The following is a 21,548-nucleotide window of genomic DNA, read 5'->3' as shown; positions in this document are numbered from 1 at the left end:
CACCAGCAAACAATCCTGTGTTGATTCTGTGACATCAGCCTAAGAGGACAAGTCTCCTGACATTGTGTCTGAAAACTTTCTGGATAGATGCCATAATGGCTGGATTTACTTGAGGGAAGGTCAGGAATAGTGGGAAAACAAGGTTTAAATAGTTGTAACAAATGCCCACATCCAGACACTCTCACTGAATCTGGGGAGAGATTTAAGTGAATTCAAATAATAGGAACAATATCTATATGCCCCAACAGCAGGTATCTGGGTAGAAAGTCCCCAGAAGACCCATCCATAGAAGAGTAAACACAAAAGGAGAAGCTCTGTGGCTGTAGAAACTCATACAGTGCTGTGACTTGAAATCACTTTGTTAAAAACTGTTGCATAGGAATCTATAAACACCTATGAAAGGTTTTACAGACACTTAACCTTTTGTCAGTATGTTTTCAAACCTAACAGGATCAGCTTATAAATGCATGAGATACACTGGCATAGTCAGTTCATAACTAATTGATGAGGCCAATAATCATGTTCACCAGCTTACTAACCCTTTGTGTTCCAGGGACCCGGAGGCTGTACCATTTAACATGAGTCTGGTGAATGAGAGCATCTCACAGGAATTCATTCTCTTAGGGTTTTCAGATCGGCCATGGCTAGAGTTGCCACTCTTTGTGGTGTTTCTAGTGTCCTATATCTTGACCATCTTTGGGAATATGATGATCATTCTTGTGTCCCGCCTGGATGCCAAACTCCACACCCCCATGTACTTTTTCCTCACTAACCTGTCCCTGCTGGACCTGTGCTACACCACAAGCACAGTCCCACAGATGCTCATCAACATATGCAGCACCCGGAAGGTCATCAGCTATGGTGGCTGTGTGGCCCAGCTTTTCATTTTCCTGGCCTTGGGTTCGACCGAATGTCTTCTCTTGGGCGTCATGTCCTTCGACAGGTTTGTAGCCATCTGTAGGCCTCTCCATTACTCAGTCATCATGCACCACAGGCGCTGCCTCCAGTTGGCAGCTGCTTGTTGGATCAGTGGCTTCAGCAACTCAGTATTGCAGTCTACGTGGACTCTTCAGATGCCCCGGTGTGGTCACAAGGAAGTGGATCACTTCTTCTGTGAAGTCCCTGCCCTGCTCAGGTTGTCCTGTGTGGATACGACAGCAAATGAAGCAGAGCTGTTCTTTATCAGTGTGCTCTTCCTTTTAATACCTGTGACTCTCATCCTCATCTCATATACTCTTATTGTCCAAGCAGTGTTGAGAATAAGGTCAGCTGAAGGTCGGCGAAAGGCATTTGGGACATGTGGCTCCCACCTAATTGTGGTGGTACTTTTTTATGGTACTGCCATCTACATGTACCTGCAGCCTCCGTCCCCTGCCTCAAAGGACCGGGGAAAGATGGTGTCCCTCTTTTATGGGATCGTCACACCCATGCTGAACCCCCTCATCTACACCCTTAGGAACAAGGAGGTAAAGGGAGCGTTTAAGAGGTTGATAGCAAGGGTCTTTGTGATTAAAAAATAAGGGTTGCCCAAATAACAGTTTTAATAGTATAAATTTACAGCTGATAAATTATATTGTTTTGTTCCCTATAGAAATATTATGATGATCCTCCTCAAATAAAATCTTGCTGAGAGAGAACTACATCAGTGTTCTGCTGCCTAGATATATTCAGTTCACGAGCCATTAGAAGTGACCGTTTATGATCCTCCCAAACAGCTAACCCCACAAGCTCCATATTTTCAAGCTTTATACTATTTGTGTTCTTGGTAAGGATTCTCAGACTTCTCAGGGTCTAAAGTAAAAACCTGAGAACTGTTTCTACAAAAACAAGGCATTTGATACACATGCAGATACACTGTCATGCACATAAACATACTCCCACAGTCTTTTAAATGTGTAGATGCTCTAACAGAAATATATAATTCAGCCATAGACTCATCTTTTTGAGGCTTGGGTGAAAATTCAGCATTGTCTCTACACCAACACAAATATAAAATTCACAGTGAATCCTCCACCTAAAGTTTATTAAAATATCTGATTATTCTATTTCTATAGTTTCTACCTCTATTAAATTGAAGTCACATCCTGTTTTATCTACCAAAAAGGAAATAATAGTAAAGCAATATTTTAACCTTTAATCAAACTGCTTTTTAACGTTCTAAATTATTTCTCATATATATCTATATATCTATATCTATATCATCTTTCCTCATTAACTCTTAAAGGATCTATAGTTTAAATCATTTTTAAAAAACAGCCTTACAATGATGCCCACTCATGTTCACTGTACTTTTGTTATGTAAGAAGAAAGTTTGTTTTCTTGCTGTTACTTGCCTTGAGTCAACAGACTATAATTTATACTTCTTCCACATTTTCAGAACTCAATAGTGCTGAACAAAATTGTTATACACTAAAAGTCCTAACTGGTTGTTTATTATATATTACACTAATTAATCTCTTCAATTCTTTTTCACCAAACTGATCTAAAAACAGAGAATGCAGTAACAAAAAAAAATGCATAGAACACTCACACTGAGTCGAAGCACCTTCAGGGTTTCTAACACAGCAGATCTGAGGAGAGACTAAGAACTTGTCTTTCTACAAATCCCCAGAAAGTGTTGATGTTCCCTGGCAGGGAACAGCCTTTAAGAACTGCTCTACTAACAGTTAAAGAAAACAGCAACTACACTGGGGGTCTCATCCTTTATTTCTATCAATGGGAATTAAAGAGAAAAATGGGAAAGAACACAAAAAGTATATTTTGAAAACCAGAGGGCATTTTCTAAGGGAAGTACACACTTATCTTAAAGTCCAAGTAAAGGAAAGACCACATTTCCAGAGACAACGTTTTATGTTATTTCAAAGTCAGTGTCCTCTAGAGATCTGTGAGAAGCTGGCTGTGGCCACTCTCAAAGGCAGGATGCTAAGGAGAGAGCCGTTGAACCATACGCTCCATCCCGGCCCTCTGAGATAGTCCTGATATTTTCTCAGATATCATCTGGATGCAGCTCGCAGAGTTAGGGTGAGGTCGGCATGAGCTGTTTACTGTCATCTTGACTAAAGCCAGAGGGGTGCTGAAGGAACTAGCAGAAGGAAGGAAATTGAGGTATTTTATGTTTTTAAAACTGAGTAATTTAATTGATTCAGCACACTGAGTACTGGTGAATTTTAAAGGATTTTATAGCTAAATGCTACAAATATTTTCCTATTAGTTGATGTATATGTGTACATATGATACATGTTTCTTGATCACCCCAGGTAATTCTCATTATACTTTTGTACAATGTGGATCAACAGTGACTAAGGAGACAGAATAATTCTATGTGCTCCTATCTGTGTTAAAACCTCTCATAAATAGTGATTAATAAAATGCTGCTATCTTGGAAAGAATTCACTATTGCTACAGGATTTAAATATTTTACTCTACTAATTGACACTTACCAATAGCCTGTCTGGATACAAAAAATGACAGGATTGATAACTTTAAAAAGATGATGGAATAAGAGAAAATAATTCTAAAGGTATGAGAAATACGATTTAAAGTAAGAGAAACAAATAAATGGGTGATATTTGACATGAATCAGTATAGTTATGTCAAGTTCACTTTCTACACTAAAAGGTACAGAAATATGATTGACTACATAGTCCATAAAATCCTCACCTGGGAGAACATACTGATAAACTATTGGTTGTAGCTCTGAGATTTACATTTAAGTTGGCGTGTTATGTAACTAGAGTGCCTTCATAGAATAGAGAGTGAGGAACTGAGCAATCAGAATACCAAACTTCTTGAAGACTTTTTAAGGCATGGGTTTGTTCAGCACGGAGTAGGAAGTACTTTGTCCTGATGTCATTGACATCAGCATTGGAAGGGTACTCATGAATGTAGTTTCTTTCATAGAAAGCAGAATCCCTACCACTGGGTAAAAAACAAGAAGTTAATTTTAGTACAATGGAAGAAAGGACTCCTAAAGATATTGACACTGTACCATGCTGATAAAGTTGGCCATTTCTGACAATCTTGGAAAACAGATATATGACACAAGGTTGAAACAAAAATCTCCTCAATGCTTTTCTACTTTGTTCTGCTTCAGGAGTTCTCTAGAGTGAAATCAGATTTGACACGGTGATTCCTCTAAGTGACCAAAGGAAAGAAAGCAGACAAAGAAAACGATAGATAGGACACCGGCAAGTCTTGTGTAGACGTTGAGCTGGTGGCTGTGGCTTCTAAGGACAGAACTGCTTATTTTGATTGTGCTCATGAATGTCACACTGGAATGACAGGAACGGGTCAGTGTTGCTGAGATCTTCAAATACTGTCGAGAAGCTGGACTGCACAGCTTGTGAAGATCCTTCCAACCCAAAAGGTTAAAGTCCTGGCAGCTATAAGAAGAGTTTGGTTAGATATGAAAAAGGTTTCCAAAGTTCTGGATGTTATGTACCTGAAACTAAGGATCAGGCTGGCCATTTCCTGAGGTGAGTGGCGAGGAAGGAGTCAAAGTGGCCAGACTTGGGAAGAGCTGTCCCATGCAAGTTGCAGCTCCTGGAGGCTGTGGACTTGTCAGGTTGCTTGCTCACACCCAGACGCTCTCACCTTGGCTCCCGTTCACATTTCTTTCTCTACTTCATGAACCTCAGCCGAATCTCTCTCTCAACCTGTCTCATAAATATTCATGATGGTATTTGGGAGTCACCTAAATAATCTAGAGTAAATACCTCCTCTGAAGATTCTCTATCACACCTTTTGATAATTAAGGTAACACAAGCTCTGAGGAGTACCTGAGGACCTACCTCGTCGCCAAAGTAAGATCATCACTAAAAGCTGAGCCATCTACACCGTTCTGGACCAGGCAGGCCCTCATCTTCTAAAGAAGGAAGGATAAAGCTGTTTCCTAGGGTCTTGATCACATTGGCAAGGATCCACTTCATCCTCACTCTTAGCATCATCACTATCCTACTATCATGAGAAAATTTTAGCAGTAGGAGAAAGGCTGCATCACTTACCAGGTTATACACTGAATTAAACACTGGACAAAAGTTGGCAGGAAAATAAATAAAAATTTCCATCTCTTGGCTGTTGTGACTAGAGCTACAGTAAACATGGGTGTGCAGGTATCTCTGAAACAATGATTTTATTTCCTAGATGACTGGGCAGTAGTGAGACTTCTGCGTTATGTGGCATTTCTAGTTCTTTGAGGAACTTTTAAAGTGTTTTCTATAATGGTTATGCTAATTTAAATTGTTTTCTGTGGTAGGTAACTAATTTACGTCGGCACCAATGGTACATAAGTGTTCTGTTTTTTTCTACATCATCACCAGTATTATAAAGCCCATTATTCCTGGGTGAAGTGACAGATCATCATTGTGGTTTTGATTTGCATTTTCCTGATGAAGTAAGGCTCAGTATTTTTAGAGAAACTCACTGGTCATCTTTATGTCATCCTCTTTCAAATGTCTATTTAGATCTATCGACACTTTTTCTATTGTTTAAAGCCTTGCTATAGCCCGAATTCATCATATATTCTGAATAGTGACACATATACAATTTTCAGCTCTCTTCTCCCATTTTTTACTTCTATTGTTTCCTCTTGTGCAGAAGCATCTAAGTTTGATATGGTCCCATATGCTTACTTTTGATTTTATCTCTTGTGCATTTAAGGGCTTGTCCAAAAAGCCTTCAACATTCTAATGTTGTCAAATATTTCCTCTATTTTTTTTTCATACAAAGACTGGCCTATCTTGAAAGTGTGTTTTTGCATCTTTGTTGAAAATCAATTGGCATAGATGTACAGGATTAATTCCAGTCTTTCTATTCTGCTATTGTTCTGTTTGCTTTTATGCCAGAACTTTTCTGTTTTGATTGCTTCATCTTGATAGCATATTTTTAAACCAAGAAATGTGATTGTAATTGCTTTATTTTGTCCAAGACTTCTTTGTGTGTGTGTGTAATATATGGGTGTGTATATGTTCATGAGCATATAAACATACATTCTAAGGGCCATTGAATGTATCAAATGCCTTCTGCAGCTATTGAGTTGAAAGTGAGATTTTTGTCCTTACTGTGTGGTGGAGCATGCTTGTTATTTGTTGGAGTATCCTTTCATCCCACTTAGTCATGGTGAATAATCTTTTAAATGTATTGTTGGGTTTGGCTTGTGAGTGTTTCCTTAAGGATTTATTTAGTCGTGTCCATCAAAGATACCACCCTGCAGTTTTATCACTGTGTCTCTGCCATCTTTTCTATCAGGATAATGCTGGCATCACAGCACATACTTGGAATAATTCCTTCCTCAATTTTGTTGGAGTCATCTAAGCAGAGTTGATATTAGTGACTCTTCAAACTCTTGGCAGGCTCTGCTGTGACGGCCTCTGGCCTCGGCTTTCTTCTGACAGAACTTCTTCATTGCTATTCACTGTTACTGATCTTTCCAGGTTTTCTACTTTGTCCTGGTTTAATTTTGTCAAGGTGTGTCTGTCCAGGAATTTGTCCATTTTTTCTAGGTTAGTTATCAAATTTGTTGACATATAAATGTTCATAATAATCTCTAATGATTTTATTTCAGCTGTGTTTATTCTGTTGTCTCGTTTTTTCATCTCTGTGGGACATGTTTTGTTATGTCGTGTCTTCTTTCATTTGTTTCAAGTTATTTCTTCTACACAGAATTACTATTTAAAGATCTGTTTTATTTTCATTTATGTGTCTGTCTGTAGGAATGTTTGTAGGTGCCTGCGGGGACCAGAAGTGAGCATCGGATCCCCTGGAACTTGGGTTATAGGTGGTTGTGAGCTGTTTAATGTGAGTAGTGGAAACCAAACTTGCAATTAGCCTCTGGAAGACTAGCAAATGCTTTGACCATCTCTCGAGCTTCCTCACAGAATTACTTGTTTTTGGGGAAAAAATGGAAGAATGGTAGTACTGTGCATAGTAGTAGAAACAAGTTTATGAGACAGTGATCATGAGTCTGCTGGTCAGGTGTCCGGCCCTGTAGCAGGGATCCCACTATTTGGGTGATGGAAGCAGAAAGATTGTATGTGAGTCCAATGCCAGCCTGAGCTAGTGAAATTCTGTCTCAAATAAAACAAAACTCTCCTAAAAATTAAAACAAAACAAAATAAAAAAAATGAACCTACAGGTTTAGGATGTGTCTTAGTTTGCTTTATATTGTGTGACCAAAAGCAACTTGGGGAGGAAAGAATTTACTGTCCATCAGGAAGGGAAGTCATGGCAGGCAGAAACCTGGAGTGGGGAACTGAAGCAAAGACCACCCAGGGCTGCAGCTGCTGTGTGTTCCTGGTGGACCACCCAGGGTTCCCTGTACAGGAGTGGTACCACCCCAAGTGGACTAGCTCCTCCTACATTAATCATTAACTAAGAAGACACACCACAGTTTTGTCTGCCAGCCAATCTGATGGAGTCATCTCCTCAATTGAGGTTCCTTCTTCTCAGGTGACCCCAGCTTGTGTTAAGTTGGCAAAAAAGCAAAACTAAATACCAAACAAAGCATCAACTAATCGGCACAGGATGCTTGAGTCATATTATTATAGGAGATAACTGCCACAAAACACTTCCAAAGAGTTATTGGATTTCTGTGGAAGTTGATAGGTTTTCATTGGATTTGCATCTTGTGCACTGTTTTAGCTCGAAAATATCTAAGGCCTATCACCATATTGTTTTTCTTTTTATTTGCTAATTAATTTTTGTGTGTGTGTGTGGTACTTAGAATTGCATCTTGGACTTTATGCTTGGTAGGCAAGGACCCTATCATTGAGCTGTGTGCCCACCCTGGTTACCATTTTCTAAGATAAAGACATAGGCCAAGGAAACAGGACACAAAGACAAAATGCAAACTTCCAGATGATTTCAACTAAGTTCATGATTTCTTTCTTGACCCGCTGAAGGTTCAGGAGGAAGTTGTTTAACGTCTATGCATTGGTACAGCCTCCAACTTTTTCATCCTATTAGTTTCTAGCTTTACCACTGTGGTTGGGTTGGAAAATGTATATATATATATATATTTTTTCAGTATTACTTTAGTTCTTTTAGAACTGTTGAGACAAAAAGAAGCCATATTTTAAAGACACAAAAAGGCAAATGATAGATTGTTGGAAAGGAGTGTATGACTTTAGCACCAGTAAAGGAAACACTGATTTGGCTATGTCATTATTAAAAAATAGATTTCAGATCAAGGAACATTATCAAGAACTTATCATCACTTACTAATGATAAAAGATTGAGTTCTTCAGAGGGTATGCAAATTTTAAGCACATGTACACATAATACAACTTCAGGATACAGGAAGAAAATCTGGGAAACAAAAGGAAAAGTAATCATAACAGCTGAAGACTTTGGCGGACACAGGAGAAGCTCTGGACATTGCTCCTTTGTAAAGAACTGACATTGTCAACAGGCCTTGGTCAGAAACATAAAGACATTTATATTAACAACTGCACCTCATTAGAGAAGCAGCCTCCAGACAGCCTTCATCATCCAAGACACTCACCTGTGTGTAGCTCAGGATGCTGTGGTAGCTACTGCCATCCAGTTACCATAGACAGAATTTACCGTAGACAGAATGCCAGTTGTGGGAACAGCCAGAACAGTTTACATGGCCAGCCTTGCCCTGAGGAGGCACAGGCCGCAGCTTTCTCCTTGAGGGCAGGGATTAGGGGCATCTGTGGGGCAAACTGCAGTGGGGGAGGGAGAATTGGAGGCAGGGAAAAGGGAAGTGGTGGACTGTTGCTTGAGTAAAGAAACATGTTCAGAAGGTAGTGGTAGAAGCAGTGTGTTCCTAGGGTGGAGTTTAAGGCATCAGACATAATACTATCACACTTGTGATGGCTCAAAGCAAGAGTTGCTGGTTTTCTTAAGGTTTTAGGCAAAAGTGTGGCAAGAAGACCCAACTAAGCAGATGTGTAGTTGTTTTTTTTTTTCTCTTTGCTCTTTGGGGACCCACCACCCAGCTCCCAAATAAATACATGAGTCTTATTCTTACTTATGAATGCCTGGCCTTAGCTTGTCTTGTTTCTAGCCAGCTTTTCTTAAATTATCCCATCTACCTTTTGCCCTTGGGCTTTTACCTTTCTCTATTCTATGTACCTTTCTTTCCTTACTCCATGGCTGGTTGTGTGGCTGGGTGGCCCCTGGCATCCTCTCTCCTTTTCCTTTTCTCACTCCTCCATCTTCTCTTTTTCTCCTTCTATTTATTCTCTCTGCCTGGCAGCCCTGCCTATCCCTTCTCCTACCTAGCTATTGGACGTTCAGCTCTTTATTAAGCCAAGCAGGTATTTTAGACAGGCAAAGTAGCACAGCTTTACAAAGTTAAACAAATGCAACACATCTTTGCATCATTAAAACAAATATTCCACAGCATAAAAGAATATAACACATCTGTAACAATATTCCACAACATAGATGAAAAGTGGAGAAAGGTAGAGAAAGATATAAACAATCTGTCTTTGGTATTTAAGCATGCTCTTTATTTAGGTTTAAATAGGAAGGATTTGGGCATAGGAAGGATATACACAGTGACACAGTCTATTCAGAGTGGACCGACTGATCCCTGTGTCAGTTCTCCAAGGCTCAGGGAAGTTGTCCTTGCTCTCGTGACTGGAGGGGAGTGATCTGACTATGGCAACATTTCTGTCTCAGTTTTCCCTGCCCTTCTTTTTCCTGATCTCCCACAGCCCCAGTGCCAAGGCGGGCCACGGAAGTCAGAACCCTTCTTCTCTCAAATAGTCATAAGCCCCAGGAGGGTTATTTCAGGCTTCCCCTTCTATCCTGTGTAGCAATGGCTAAGAAGAAATTTCCTGACCTACGTGACCTGATAAGACATTCCAGGAGGGGTCTTATCCTAAATGAGTGAGGAACTAACACTGCATGGAGAGGCTAGGAAGAGTCTGGAGACAGGCCATCTAAGGGCTCTCACTCAGCCAATTTATGTTTGTTCACACTGTTCAATATTCAGTCATATTTCTACTGTCCATTGCTGCCTGCACTTCATCAAATACAATCATAAAGCTAGATGGTTCACCCTGGATCTTTAGATGGTCTATCTCAAGGCTCCCACATCAGGTCAAACGTTGATCAAATATGTTTGCTATGTTTTCTTCTTATTACCCTCTTTCCTTAATAGAGGTGTTGGCTCTGTGCTTTATGATGGACAGAAAAGGAATGATCTCCTTTGATGTCATTACACCAGAAAAAAGTCAGCTGTGAGGAACTGGAAGGGTAGCACGATCATATCATATAATGCCTTAGTCAGAGGCTAGCTGGTCTTGTTGCCTGGCTCGTGCTAAGGGCCAGTATTTCGTTAGCGAGCATTTTATTATGACCGATGGCAAAGGTAAGCAGTTCAGCTCATCACTTGTTGGTGAAAAAAAAAAAAAAAAAAAAAGGCTGTGGCATGAATCTTAAAGAGTCTTATTAATAAGAACAAACTTGAAGCCAGGTATTGGGGTGAATGCCAGAAGATCAGAGAAGCAGAACAAACCACAGCTTCCTCACCTTGCCAATTCCTCAGCTGATCCTGTTTCCTCAGACTGGAAGCCTCTGAGTCCTCATCCAAATGGATCTCAGCTGAACTGTGCTACTCAAAAGCCTAAAAGCTTAACTAGCCAAATGCTTCTAGTTCCTGGTTTTCACGCCTTATATACATTTCCGCTTTCTGCCATCACTCCCTGGGATTAAAGGCTCACTTTCTGGGATTAAAGGCGTGAGTCACCATGCTTGGCTGTATCCTTGAACACACAGAGATCCAGGTATATCTCTGCCTCTGGAATTCTAGGATTAAAGGTGTGAGCTACCACTGCCCATCTTCTATGTTTAATAATGTGGCTGTCCTGTTCTCTGACCCCAGATAAGTTTATTAGCGTGCACAATATTTCAGGGAACACAATACCACCACAGGAGGCCCATCTGGGGTGGAGAGATGGCTCAGTGGTAAAGGCACTTGCCACTCAGATGTGAAGGCCTGAGTTCAATTCCAAGATCCTAGAGCAAAAGGAGATTAACAACTTCTGACCTCCACAGGCAGGTGCAAGCATGCAATACACACGTGCGCATACGCACGCACCGACACACCCACACCCACAATAATAACAAAGTAAAACTTTGTTAAAGAAGAGTGGTCCGTGAGTCCTAAGTCCTCTGAGCAGGGTGAGAGGCAAGAGGGCAAATAGAAACACTGCTTCCAGGCCTCCATTTGGGGGCCTCCGATACCTTAGCTTTACTCCTTTCTACCGTCGAGAAATCCTTTTCGTGCAGACCTAACGATCACAGGGTTCTTTCCCTTTTTGCAGGAGTTCCTTTCTTTCCTTGCAATAGTAATTTTGCATTAAAGTCTCTCCTGGATGTAGATTTTCTTTTATTTTTAAGTTTAGTTTTTGGACCGCTTAGCTCTGGAAACACTAACAGATCTTCCAGGAAAAGAGTTCTTATTGCCGTAGTCTCTCTCTCCCCCAGTGTTCCTTCCAAATGGTCTCTCCTTCTTCGGTGTGGTTTTTTAATCTAACAATGTATTCTGGGAAGAAGCCCTTTATCAGGAATGTCGTGCATATTTTCTGTAAACAATGCCTTTTGCTGAACAGGTTTTACATTTTGATTCAATACTGAATATTCTTTTTCCTCTATCACTTAATGTGGGATTTTAAGGCTGTATACATAAAAGAGATTGGTTTTTTTGTTTTGTTTTGTTTTTCTTTTCTTTTTCTTTTTCTTTCTTTTTTTTTTTTTTTTCTCTTTCTCTCCGGTCTACGTCTCTTTCACTCATCACCAGGCTCCACCCTCAGCTTCTGTCCCATCGTATATTTGGAATCCTAAAAGTTTTTTTTGGAGAGAATTTCTCCACTCTTTCAATTTCTCCAGAAGTTTCTGTAGAGCTGCACAATTATATTTTCACTCCGGAGGTGCCTGAAAGGAGACCCTGGGCAAAGTCAGATTTAGTATGCGCTAAGGAAAAACCAGTTATGACCTCGCTCACACATTCATTTCGACATTCCTGATTTTTTATGGAAAAACTTCTCTTTGGATTATCTGTTAATTGGATAACAGCAACCACATCTTGAGTTTATTATGCAAAGTCATTTAACACGAGCTCATTTTTATGGAAGTCACGATTGTGCCGTTTGAGAGAAGTTATCCCTTGATGAGATCGCTGCACTCGATATTTCTAAAAGACATCCCAGAGCTACTTCCGAAATCAGTGCAACCTTGACCACAGCTTCTAAGGCCCAGTGTCCTTGTTAACAGCCGCCAGCACACCTGCTGACCTCCCGCGGGCGACCAGTAGGGAGCAGCACTGGATCCCACAAGCCAGGGCGGGTCTCGGGGTTCCTCCGCTACTGTGCTCTGCTCTTCTGCGCCCTCTGGTTGGGCTGGGGAATTCCTTCCCATTTTCTTTCTTTTCTTCAGTCTCCTGCTCGTGTTCCTCCCGGTTTCACTCAGATTCCTAAGAGAATTGCTGAGAATTGCATCCCTTGAGGTGATATTTACGGTCTCCGCAGGTGCCTGCCTCCTTACTGTCCCCCAACAATACCCGGGATCCCCCTTACTGCCCGGGTCCGGCAACCTCTCCACCCGTGAAGGGAAACGTATAAGGTCTGCAAGGTGGTGGCAAGTGTCTGGGACACCCAGTGGTTGCAATAAATCAGGAAGAAGCATTCAGAAGAAGTGTTATTCGATAAAAGTATAAAATAAAAGTATAAAATGACATTCATGCCTTTTTATAAAGAAATTCTATTTTAATACGTTTAAAACTAAGCAATGCACACATTTGTAGGATTATTAAGCGCGTTTTAACTCCAAGCATTGGTGGTTCAGTGGTAGAATTCTCGCCTGCCACGCGGGAGGCCCGGGTTCGATTCCCGGCCAATGCAAGGAGACCTTTTTTTTTTCCTCTTTAAAAGAACAGCTTGAAAATATAATTTGCCGCAGAATCAGACGTTTTCCTTCCTTCCTTTTTCGATTACTTGTATATGTTGATCATATTTTAATTAAAATCGCTTTCAAATGAATAGGACTAATAGGTTGGGAACAAGTTGTTTTCTTAAACAGTGACTTTTATTCATCTGAGGCCGCTTGAAATAAAAATTTTCCAAACTGATTTTATTAGATCTGAATCTTTAATTAAGCCGGCCAACCATTTTTTAAAAAGGGCGGTGTTCACGCGATTATATAAAGTTATGAATTCAAAGGGTTGGTGCTGTGATTAGCAGAGTGGCGCAGCGGAAGCGTGCTGGGCCCATAACCCAGAGGTCGATGGATCGAAACCATCCTCTGCTAGTGTGACCTTTTTATTTTTGCCACAAAGAAAATCTACAGAACTAAACTTTTATCAACTTTCTACCGTTTGCTTATAGAAGCGGAAAATAATACCAATTAAAGCGTCATGCGATTAATATTCCTTCAAGCTCAAAAAACGCATTTTCATATAACTGGGAGATGGTAACAATCTCAGAACGGTGATATTAAACCCAGGGTCCAAAATAGCACGTTTGTACGCCATCAGACTGCATAACACAAACGCACAGTTCAGAGGAGCTGCTCCTTATAGCTATTACTTATAACTTGGATTTAGAGTGTCAGCGAAAGTGACAACGAGTAGCCGTTTGCTCCTGCTCCGTTTTCCTCCTTGCCACTTATTACTACCACCAGCTCAGTATGGTGTGCTTTCTTTACCCCCTTGGCAGTGTGGGAAGCTCATTTTCTAGGACCGACCGGGGTTAATCTGTTCCTGCTCTGTAGTTTCCACTGTACCTTGAGCCCGGCCTGGTGACACTTAACACATCTTAGATACCGGTGATATCTAGTTCATCGTGTACCAGAATTTAACATTGTTCTTCAAGGATTACAAAAATAATCAAATGGCATTGATCTATTTATTTCACATTATAACACATGGACTATAGGTCTCTTATATTTAAAGGAGGGAGAGGAGGAGGAGAGGGAATTTTGAGGAAGAAAGAGATAGAGAGTTAGACAGACAGACAGATAGAGAGACAGATGAGATTCATAAAATGGAAATATTCTCCAAAACCATTGCAGTCATATTATCCACTCCAGTTCTCAGTTTTCAACTTCACAGATATCTGAACACAGACTCAATTTATCTAAAACAATTGTAGAGAAACGAAATATGATTTCTGGGCCCTATTTAAGAAATAAATTTTCAGTTTGTTCGTGGATATTTGTGATAGTCATTTACAGAACTTGTTTTTTTTTTAAGTGGCGAATTCAATTTACCTCCTAATTACTTACAAGCATGAGCTCTCCTTCTGTATGGAATCTTCTATTAGCAAATATGGTTATTATTGTCAAGGTAATAGGATCTCGAGTCATGGAGGATGGCAGTCCCTGGTCACATCTGTAGGGAGCTATCTAGGTTAGCTTAATTGAGATGGGAAGACCCACCTTAAACATGGGCAGTTCCATTCCATGAACTGGGGTCCTGCACTGAGTCCAAAGGAGAAGTGAGCTGGGCTTCCTGACTATGTATACCCGTGGGACCAGTCCCTCCTCAAGTGTCTGCCACAATGACTTCTCTGACTTGACCCCTTAGACCTGTGTGCCACAGCCAACCTCTCCTCTCTTAAGTTGCTGTTGGTAGTGGTTGGTTATGTATTTGGTCCTAGCAATGTCGAAAAGTAACTAATACTGTTACAGAAAGAGTATGTCCTTGCAATGAGAAAGCACTCTGCACAGAGACGAGGGATAACAGGGCTTGTCTGCCTCTTAGCAAATGCCCGAGCAAGAGGTGGCGTAGAACAGAAGATTTTCCCAATGTCCGTACACTTAAGGTTTATGCACTCTACAACACTATCATCCTTAAACGACATTTTCAGGTCCAGCCCAGGCTACAGTTGGAACAATTTAAAGAGACAGGAGGCTGCAAGTGGGAGATTCACACAGCAAAGATAATGCCGGAACTATTTCTGTAGCACACCAGTATTGTTCTTTTCCATGTAGCTGTCATCCAGGTCCGTCTTGCCCACCTTGTAGAATTAGACTTCTCCACAGGGCAGGCCAGAACTCAGTGATTCAGGTTATGATGCCTGTTAGAGGCATGTTCTTTGGGGGAATGGGCTTAATGGCTGGTCAATTCCAGTGAACAAACATTTACATCCTAGCACCGTAAGTTTTGCTTATCTCTAACAGGCCTGGTTAAGCATACTACTTATTCTGAGAGTCGGTGCCCCTTAGCTAATTCTGCTTTGTGTGATTTTATGTCTCCCAAGCAAATCTATTAACAAATCCTTATAACATGAATCCCATTACTTTGAGTCTCTTCTACTTCAACACGGCAAGTATAAAATCAAAAGAGAACAGCTGTATGAAGGTACTTTTGAGCCAGCATAAGGCCTAGAGGCAGAAGAATCAAGAGTTCAAAGCTGTCCTTGACTACATAGCCAGTTCAAGGACAACTGGCCTATATGACACCTTGTTTCAACAAACAACACAGAGTCATTTTGAGAGAGAGCACCTATGGGAAGGTTGCTTTCAAGGGAAGCACATTTTCTTTGTACAACAAATCCCTTTCCCAAGGCTGAAACAACTCTTTTCGTGTTCACATTTGTGAGTGAGGCATTTTTAGAAACAGGCTGTTTCTGATGGAAGAGCCTTTGAGATCACTTCTAACTCAGAGAGAAGGGAGCAGGAAGAGTAGACACTCCAGAAAATTACACAGAAGGCAGTGGAGTGTGGTGGGCAGCGCTATAGCCTCTCATTCTTCAAATCATTTACACACTTTAGAGCTCTGGACATTGAGTATGGAGATTTCCCAACCTCAGAATTTCCTAGACAGGACTAGAAACTGTGTGGGGCAACAGTCTCCTGGCAGAGAACTGAGTGTCACTGGTGAGGTCTGGAGAAGGAGAGGGGGACTGAGACCCACATATCAGCCTCACCTTCTTGCCACAGTCAACATCTGGAAAAAACGGGCATCTTATCAGTTACAGTCAGTCTCTATTGAGTTGTAAGATATCCTGACCATCAAAGGCAGCCGAAGACCCCCATTACTATAGTTAGGTTAATCCCTGAAAGGGCATAAGATCCCCTGGAATTGTCTTTGTCCACCTCCAAGTCTTTGGCAATTTGTTCTGACAACTCTTATCTCTTTTGTGAAGAATCACTGATACTGTTCCAAGCCAAGTTTCCGGTGTCAGACCTGGCTGCCTTTATCTCCCAGTAACCAGTGAACTCTCCAGCATCAGGCCTCGGAAGCACCAGCCCTTCTAAACCCTACACACAGAGGCAACTGCAGAGGACCTGTGCTGTCGCTGGGCGTCATGAAATGGACCTGACCCAGCAACTGCTACTTCACATGAAGAAGTTTACAGGGAAGAGTTCAGAGGTTGTGACACAGAAGTAATGACTGAAATTTTGAAGTTTTGCCTCTCTTTGTAGGTGCTCAGGCATAGAGGATGACCTCAGCCAATGAACTGGCTGGGCAGCGTCTGGAGACCTTGCAGAGGGGGAAAATACAAATATAATACGATCTAAGGCTGGTACTGATGGCTTTCTTCTTAAAATACATGCTGCCTTCTGGAATACAAACTGACACCTTTTTTTCTGCTTAAAGTCTTAATTGTTGATTTCCTTAAAGTCAGAAAGAAACAGTTCTCTCTGGTTCTCAAACGAGAGTGGAGATAAAGAAAAAAGGTCATCAGTTCACGAGACAGACATTTTAAAAGCAACTGGAGATCCTTGCTTTGTCTAAAATAGCCTGGAGAAGAGAAAGAGAGAAAGGGAGAGAAGAGAGATTAAAAAAAACAAAAAAACAAAAAAACAAAAAACCTTAGGAAGTTCATTTGCCAAGGGATCTATACTAGGAATCAGTCCTCGGGCTGATTCATGTTACCTTTACCCGCATCCCTTTTACTTCTTGTAAGACAGAAGAGAAGGGAAAAACCACTAGAGAAAAAGGGAGGGAATTTTAGAGACAAGACTGAGGAAAAACAGGTAGAAGAGAGTGTATCACAAGACACAGAGGCAAGTAGGTGACTGGTATCGTAACTTCCTTTATTTAGTTATTCGGCATTGTATACACATATCAAAACATCACATTGTGTTCCAACTAATGTATAAAACTTTTCCTTGCCAGTTAAGAATAAATAAAAATAAAAACAGAATAAAGGTAATATAAGTAGAAAAGAAGGATTGTTTTTATGACATCATGAAATTTGCAGGCAAACTGGATGGAACTAGAAAAAACTATCCTGCGTGGGTAATACAGACCCAGAAAGACAAACATGATATGTACTCAGTCATAAGTGGTTATATTAGGTGTAAAATAAAGGATAACCAGGCTATAAGCCACAGCCCCAGAGAGGCTAGGTAACAAGGAGGGCCCATGAGGGATGCATGGATTTCCCTGGGAAGGGGAAATAGAAGAGATCTCCTTTCCTTAAACGGTGTGGAGTGGGGATATGATGGGAACATGAGATGGGGTTGGGTGGGTTGGGGGCAAGATGGAGGGGGAAGAGTAATGAAAAGTCTTGATGGGGGGGAGTATACGTGAGGGTTAGGGACAAATCACCAGTCCCTGCCAGGGACTCCCAGGAATCCACAAGGATGACCTCAGCTAAGACCTCTAGCAATAGTGGAGAGGGTATCTAAACTGCCCATCTCCTGTAATCAGATTGATTACCCTGTCAGCATAGAGCTGACAAAATAAAGGTCGACCCCAACTTATTCAAATGTTCCTATTACCCCGGAAAGGGGAAACTTGCCTGGCTAAGGGGTAAATAAAGCTTTAGAGCCTGAGTGGGAATATCAAACAGGACTGATTTCCCAAGATCAATACATGTAACAGCTATTTCATACGAAACTGTGGGTGGCTCTGAAAAGAGCCTTTGGGTTCCGGTGAGGTCCGCCGCTCACTTGGAGCTGGTGTACTTGGTGACGGCCTTGGTGCCCTCGGACACGGCGTGCTTGGCCAGCTCCCCGGGCAGCAGCAGGCGCACGGCCGTCTGGATCTCCCGGGACGTGATGGTCGAGCGCTTGTTGTAATGCGCCAGGCGCGACGCCTCGCTCGCGATGCGCTCGAAGATGTCGTTGACGAACGAGTTCATGATGCCCATGGCCTTGGACGAGATGCCCGTGTCGGGGTGCACCTGCTTCAGCACCTTGTACACGTACACCGAGTAGCTCTCCTTGCGGCTGCGCTTGCGCTTCTTGCCGTCCTTCTTCTGCGCCTTGGTCACCGCCTTCTTGGAGCCCTTCTTCGGGGCAGGAGCGGACTTCGCGGGATCAGGCATAGCGATGAACAAGAGACAAACAAAAAAAGTAAAAAGCAACTAAGAGTCAGGACGCAGTCTGCACTGGCTGCTTTTTAAACAGACTTGTGGCTATGCTGAGCGCTACTAGCAAACGTCATTCACTAAGTGCCCAATCAAAGCAAGGATTTTTCAAAACCACGATGCCATTGGCTTGGGTGAAACTGCTATATGCAACCAATGAAATCGCTCCGTTTTCGCGCCCTGCGTCGACTATAAACAGCACCAGTGTAGCTCTCTCGTTACTGACTGAGCAGTTTGTGACAGCCAGTTTTCTACCATGTCTGGACGCGGCAAACAGGGCGGCAAGGCTCGCGCCAAGGCCAAGACCCGCTCGTCCCGCGCCGGCCTGCAGTTCCCCGTGGGCCGCGTGCACCGGCTCCTCCGCAAGGGCAACTACTCGGAGCGGGTGGGCGCCGGCGCCCCGGTCTACCTGGCGGCCGTGCTGGAGTACCTGACGGCCGAGATCCTGGAGCTGGCCGGCAACGCGGCCCGCGACAACAAGAAGACGCGCATCATCCCGCGCCACCTGCAGCTGGCCATCCGCAACGACGAGGAGCTCAACAAGCTGCTGGGCCGCGTGACCATCGCGCAGGGCGGCGTCCTGCCCAACATCCAGGCGGTGCTGCTGCCCAAGAAGACCGAGAGCCACCACAAGGCCAAGGGAAAATAAGGCATTGAAAACAAACCTTTTAGCTAATCCAAAGGCTCTTTTCAGAGCCACTCACCCTTTCTCCAAAAGAACTGAACGCTGACTGGCTGTTAGGTGCATTGAGATTTGTTCTATATGTTGCCCCACGGTTTGCTCAAACCACTGAAACTATATGTTGCCTCTACATTCAATCGAAAATTGGTTAACACCTGTGGGTGTGCTAACTAAAGGTTGAATGTTTTCTAGAAGTTAAAACGTACTTTGACCATTTAAATGTTCATTTCAATCCAAGACACAACTGCATATATATTGGGAAACAACTAATCACTATGTACGGTCCTCACTTGAATGCTGATTATGAGCATGACTGACAACTCAGCCGCCATTTGACAACATCAAAACCAGCTAAGGATGTCAAATCATTTCGTGGTATCACAGCACATTTCCATTCCCCTTCTCCACCTCCCGCTCTGTGCAAATTAAAGTTCACAAATTGCAGGGGCCCATGTGTTAATCATTTAAAGCCGTTTTTAAAAGTCACTACCTAATTAACTTTTCATATAATCTTAAACAGAATGTTGTAAAAAATGCTTTAAGAAAAGTGACATTGATTTTCCACTAATACCCGGTCGAATTGTCTTCTTTAGGGGAATTCCACACTATTGCTCAAAAAGCAAATCATTCATCAGACCGCAGAAAACAAAAGGACTCAACAGCCAATTGAGTTGTCCTTGCAGCCATTTTGACCAATCAGAATCCGTTCGTCTGTATAAATTTTGGTCGCGGGACTCGTTTGCTCAGGCTTTTTGTAAGCCGAAGTTGGAGCAGTTATGGCTCGCACCAAGCAGACGGCCCGCAAGTCCACCGGCGGCAAGGCCCCGCGCAAGCAGCTGGCCACCAAGGCCGCCCGCAAGAGCGCCCCGGCCACCGGCGGCGTAAAGAAGCCGCACCGCTACCGGCCCGGCACCGTGGCGCTGCGCGAGATCCGGCGCTACCAGAAGTCCACCGAGCTGCTGATCCGCAAGCTGCCGTTCCAGCGCCTGGTGCGCGAGATCGCGCAGGACTTCAAGACCGACCTGCGCTTCCAGAGCTCGGCCGTGATGGCGCTGCAGGAGGCCTGCGAGGCCTACCTGGTGGGTCTGTTCGAGGACACCAACCTGTGCGCCATCCACGCCAAGCGGGTCACCATCATGCCCAAGGACATCCAGCTGGCCCGCCGCATCCGCGGGGAGAGGGCTTGAGTTGGTCTCTATACAGTCTTTCCAAAGGCTCTTTTCAGAGCCACCCATATCTGCACTGAAAGAGCTGTTTGCCTTTTTGAGCCTTGGCTTTTTGGAACTCACTTGGGACAGCACTAGCTCCCTTTCTTACTAGTTTCTTGCTACCCAAGTTAGTTTTGGTGAGGCATGTCTACCTTCGTAGATTGCAGGTGGGCGATTAGTCCTTGGTTTTTGGTTTTTATTTTCTCTTGGCAAACAAAATACTGTTTCACCAGCTGTCCAGGTATTTGTGTTGGAGGCCATTACTTAGTGTTGGGTCTAGTGGTGCCTAAGAGCATTAGGTCGTAAACTTGAAGCCTAAGTCCTTACAGGGCTGTTCCTAGTTACTCGAGCAGCCGCTGAAGCCGTAGACTCCAAAGCCATGTTCATTTTCGGTATGTGTGAAGCCTAAGGTTTTGTCTCCGTGTTCATGCTAGAAATTAGCAAGTAGGGACAGATGTGCTTCAAAAGGGTTTGGGTGTTTAATCTTTGCATATCTGCACCACTTGTATCTGGTGCTCTCAGGCCAAAATAGGGCATTGCGCCCCCTGCGACTGGAGTTCTAGAGGGTTGAGTGAAGGGGTTAAACTCCCACTCACAACTGAGTTTAGGTTCCCGTTCTCTGAGAAAGGCAAAACAGATGTCTCTCCCACGAAGAGAGGAGAAAACAAACACAGGCCTAAGTCAGGTCAGCCTCACCATAGCTCAAGAACAAATCCAGCACCCCTTTTCTGAGTCACGTCAGAAGTTGCCCAAACTTGTGCAAATACGTCCGGAAATAAGACTAAATTTCAGCCCATTAAAAGTATACTAATGTAACTGCTGCTTGCTTAACCAACTATAGGCGAGATGACCTAACATCCTGGAACACCCCTTAGCTGTGCTTAAAAGGAGCCTCCACGATCCTGTTGGGGGCGTGGCCATTTTCTACAGGCCAACGACCCCACATATGCTGGATTATTAATAGACGCTCTTTGCTTTTGTGTACTATTTGAGTCTGGGGTCTCCTTCAGTGTCTCCTTGGACCCTCACATGAGCCACCATGTGGTGCTAGAGATCTGAGGTCTTTCTGAAGAGCTACAGGCCTCTTCATCGCTCAGCCATCTCTCCAGGCCCATGACGGGAATTTGTGTTAGTTTGTATACTCCTGATGTTTTCAGGATCCTCAGATAAATGAATAAGTGGATGGAGAAACAGGAAGAAAACCATGTGGAGGATGCATAAGCCACGATGAGCCAGAGCACCAGAACCAGCTTCCTGTGGCCTGTGAAGGCCATCCTTGAGTTTAAGTGTCCATCTGTCTGTCTAACACTCATTTTCCTTTTTAGCAAAGCATTCAGCTTTTCCTGGCCAAGTGACAGCTTTTCC

General features: G+C 42.9%; 4 protein-coding genes and 2 non-coding genes across 6 annotated transcripts in view; 5 read left to right on the top strand and 1 right to left on the bottom strand.

The window, feature by feature from the left end:
- The first annotated feature begins 578 nt into the window (after positions 1–578).
- Positions 579–1,520, top strand: LOC131910444 (olfactory receptor 2B2-like). Its single transcript, XM_059262373.1, has one exon. It carries the CDS (start codon positions 579–581, stop codon positions 1,518–1,520), a length of 942 nt encoding a protein of 313 aa, XP_059118356.1.
- Positions 1,521–12,801: 11,281 nt separating this feature from the next.
- Positions 12,802–12,872, top strand: Trnag-gcc (transfer RNA glycine (anticodon GCC)). Its single transcript has one exon. It is a non-coding gene; the product is annotated as a tRNA-Gly (tRNA).
- Positions 12,873–13,206: 334 nt separating this feature from the next.
- Trnam-cau (transfer RNA methionine (anticodon CAU)) lies at positions 13,207–13,278 on the top strand. Its single transcript has one exon. It is a non-coding gene; the product is annotated as a tRNA-Met (tRNA).
- A 4,544-nt stretch (positions 13,279–17,822) lies between these two features.
- LOC131911368 (histone H2B type 1-F/J/L-like) lies at positions 17,823–18,301 on the bottom strand. The gene has a single exon (XM_059263345.1). It carries the CDS (start codon positions 18,249–18,251, stop codon positions 17,871–17,873), a length of 381 nt encoding a protein of 126 aa, XP_059119328.1. The 5' UTR covers positions 18,252–18,301; the 3' UTR covers positions 17,823–17,870.
- Positions 18,302–18,506: 205 nt separating this feature from the next.
- Positions 18,507–18,970, top strand: LOC131911367 (histone H2A type 1-B). Its single transcript, XM_059263344.1, has one exon. It carries the CDS (start codon positions 18,550–18,552, stop codon positions 18,940–18,942), a length of 393 nt encoding a protein of 130 aa, XP_059119327.1. The 5' UTR covers positions 18,507–18,549; the 3' UTR covers positions 18,943–18,970.
- Positions 18,971–19,741: 771 nt separating this feature from the next.
- Positions 19,742–21,548, top strand: part of LOC131911369 (histone H3.1-like) — a 22,131-nt gene continuing 20,324 nt past the window's right edge. Inside the window, exon 1 of the mRNA XM_059263346.1 lies at positions 19,742–20,080. Coding sequence (XP_059119329.1) covers positions 19,752–20,080 — 329 coding nt within the window. The 5' untranslated portion in view covers positions 19,742–19,751. The remainder of the gene's footprint in view (positions 20,081–21,548) is intronic.

Source organism: Peromyscus eremicus, chromosome 5, assembly GCF_949786415.1.
Source record: "Peromyscus eremicus chromosome 5, PerEre_H2_v1, whole genome shotgun sequence".
NCBI lineage: Eukaryota > Metazoa > Chordata > Mammalia > Rodentia > Cricetidae > Peromyscus > Peromyscus eremicus.
Note: the sequence above shows the minus strand (reverse complement) of the source record. Positions and strands in the feature narration are given on the sequence as shown.

Excerpts from the sequence above, each read along its gene's own strand:
- LOC131910444 (XM_059262373.1), top strand. The coding sequence starts at position 579 with ATGAGTCTGGTGAATGAGAGCATCTCACAGGAATTCATTCTCTTAGGG.
- LOC131911368 (XM_059263345.1), bottom strand. The coding sequence starts at position 18,251 with ATGCCTGATCCCGCGAAGTCCGCTCCTGCCCCGAAGAAGGGCTCCAAG.
- LOC131911367 (XM_059263344.1), top strand. The coding sequence starts at position 18,550 with ATGTCTGGACGCGGCAAACAGGGCGGCAAGGCTCGCGCCAAGGCCAAG.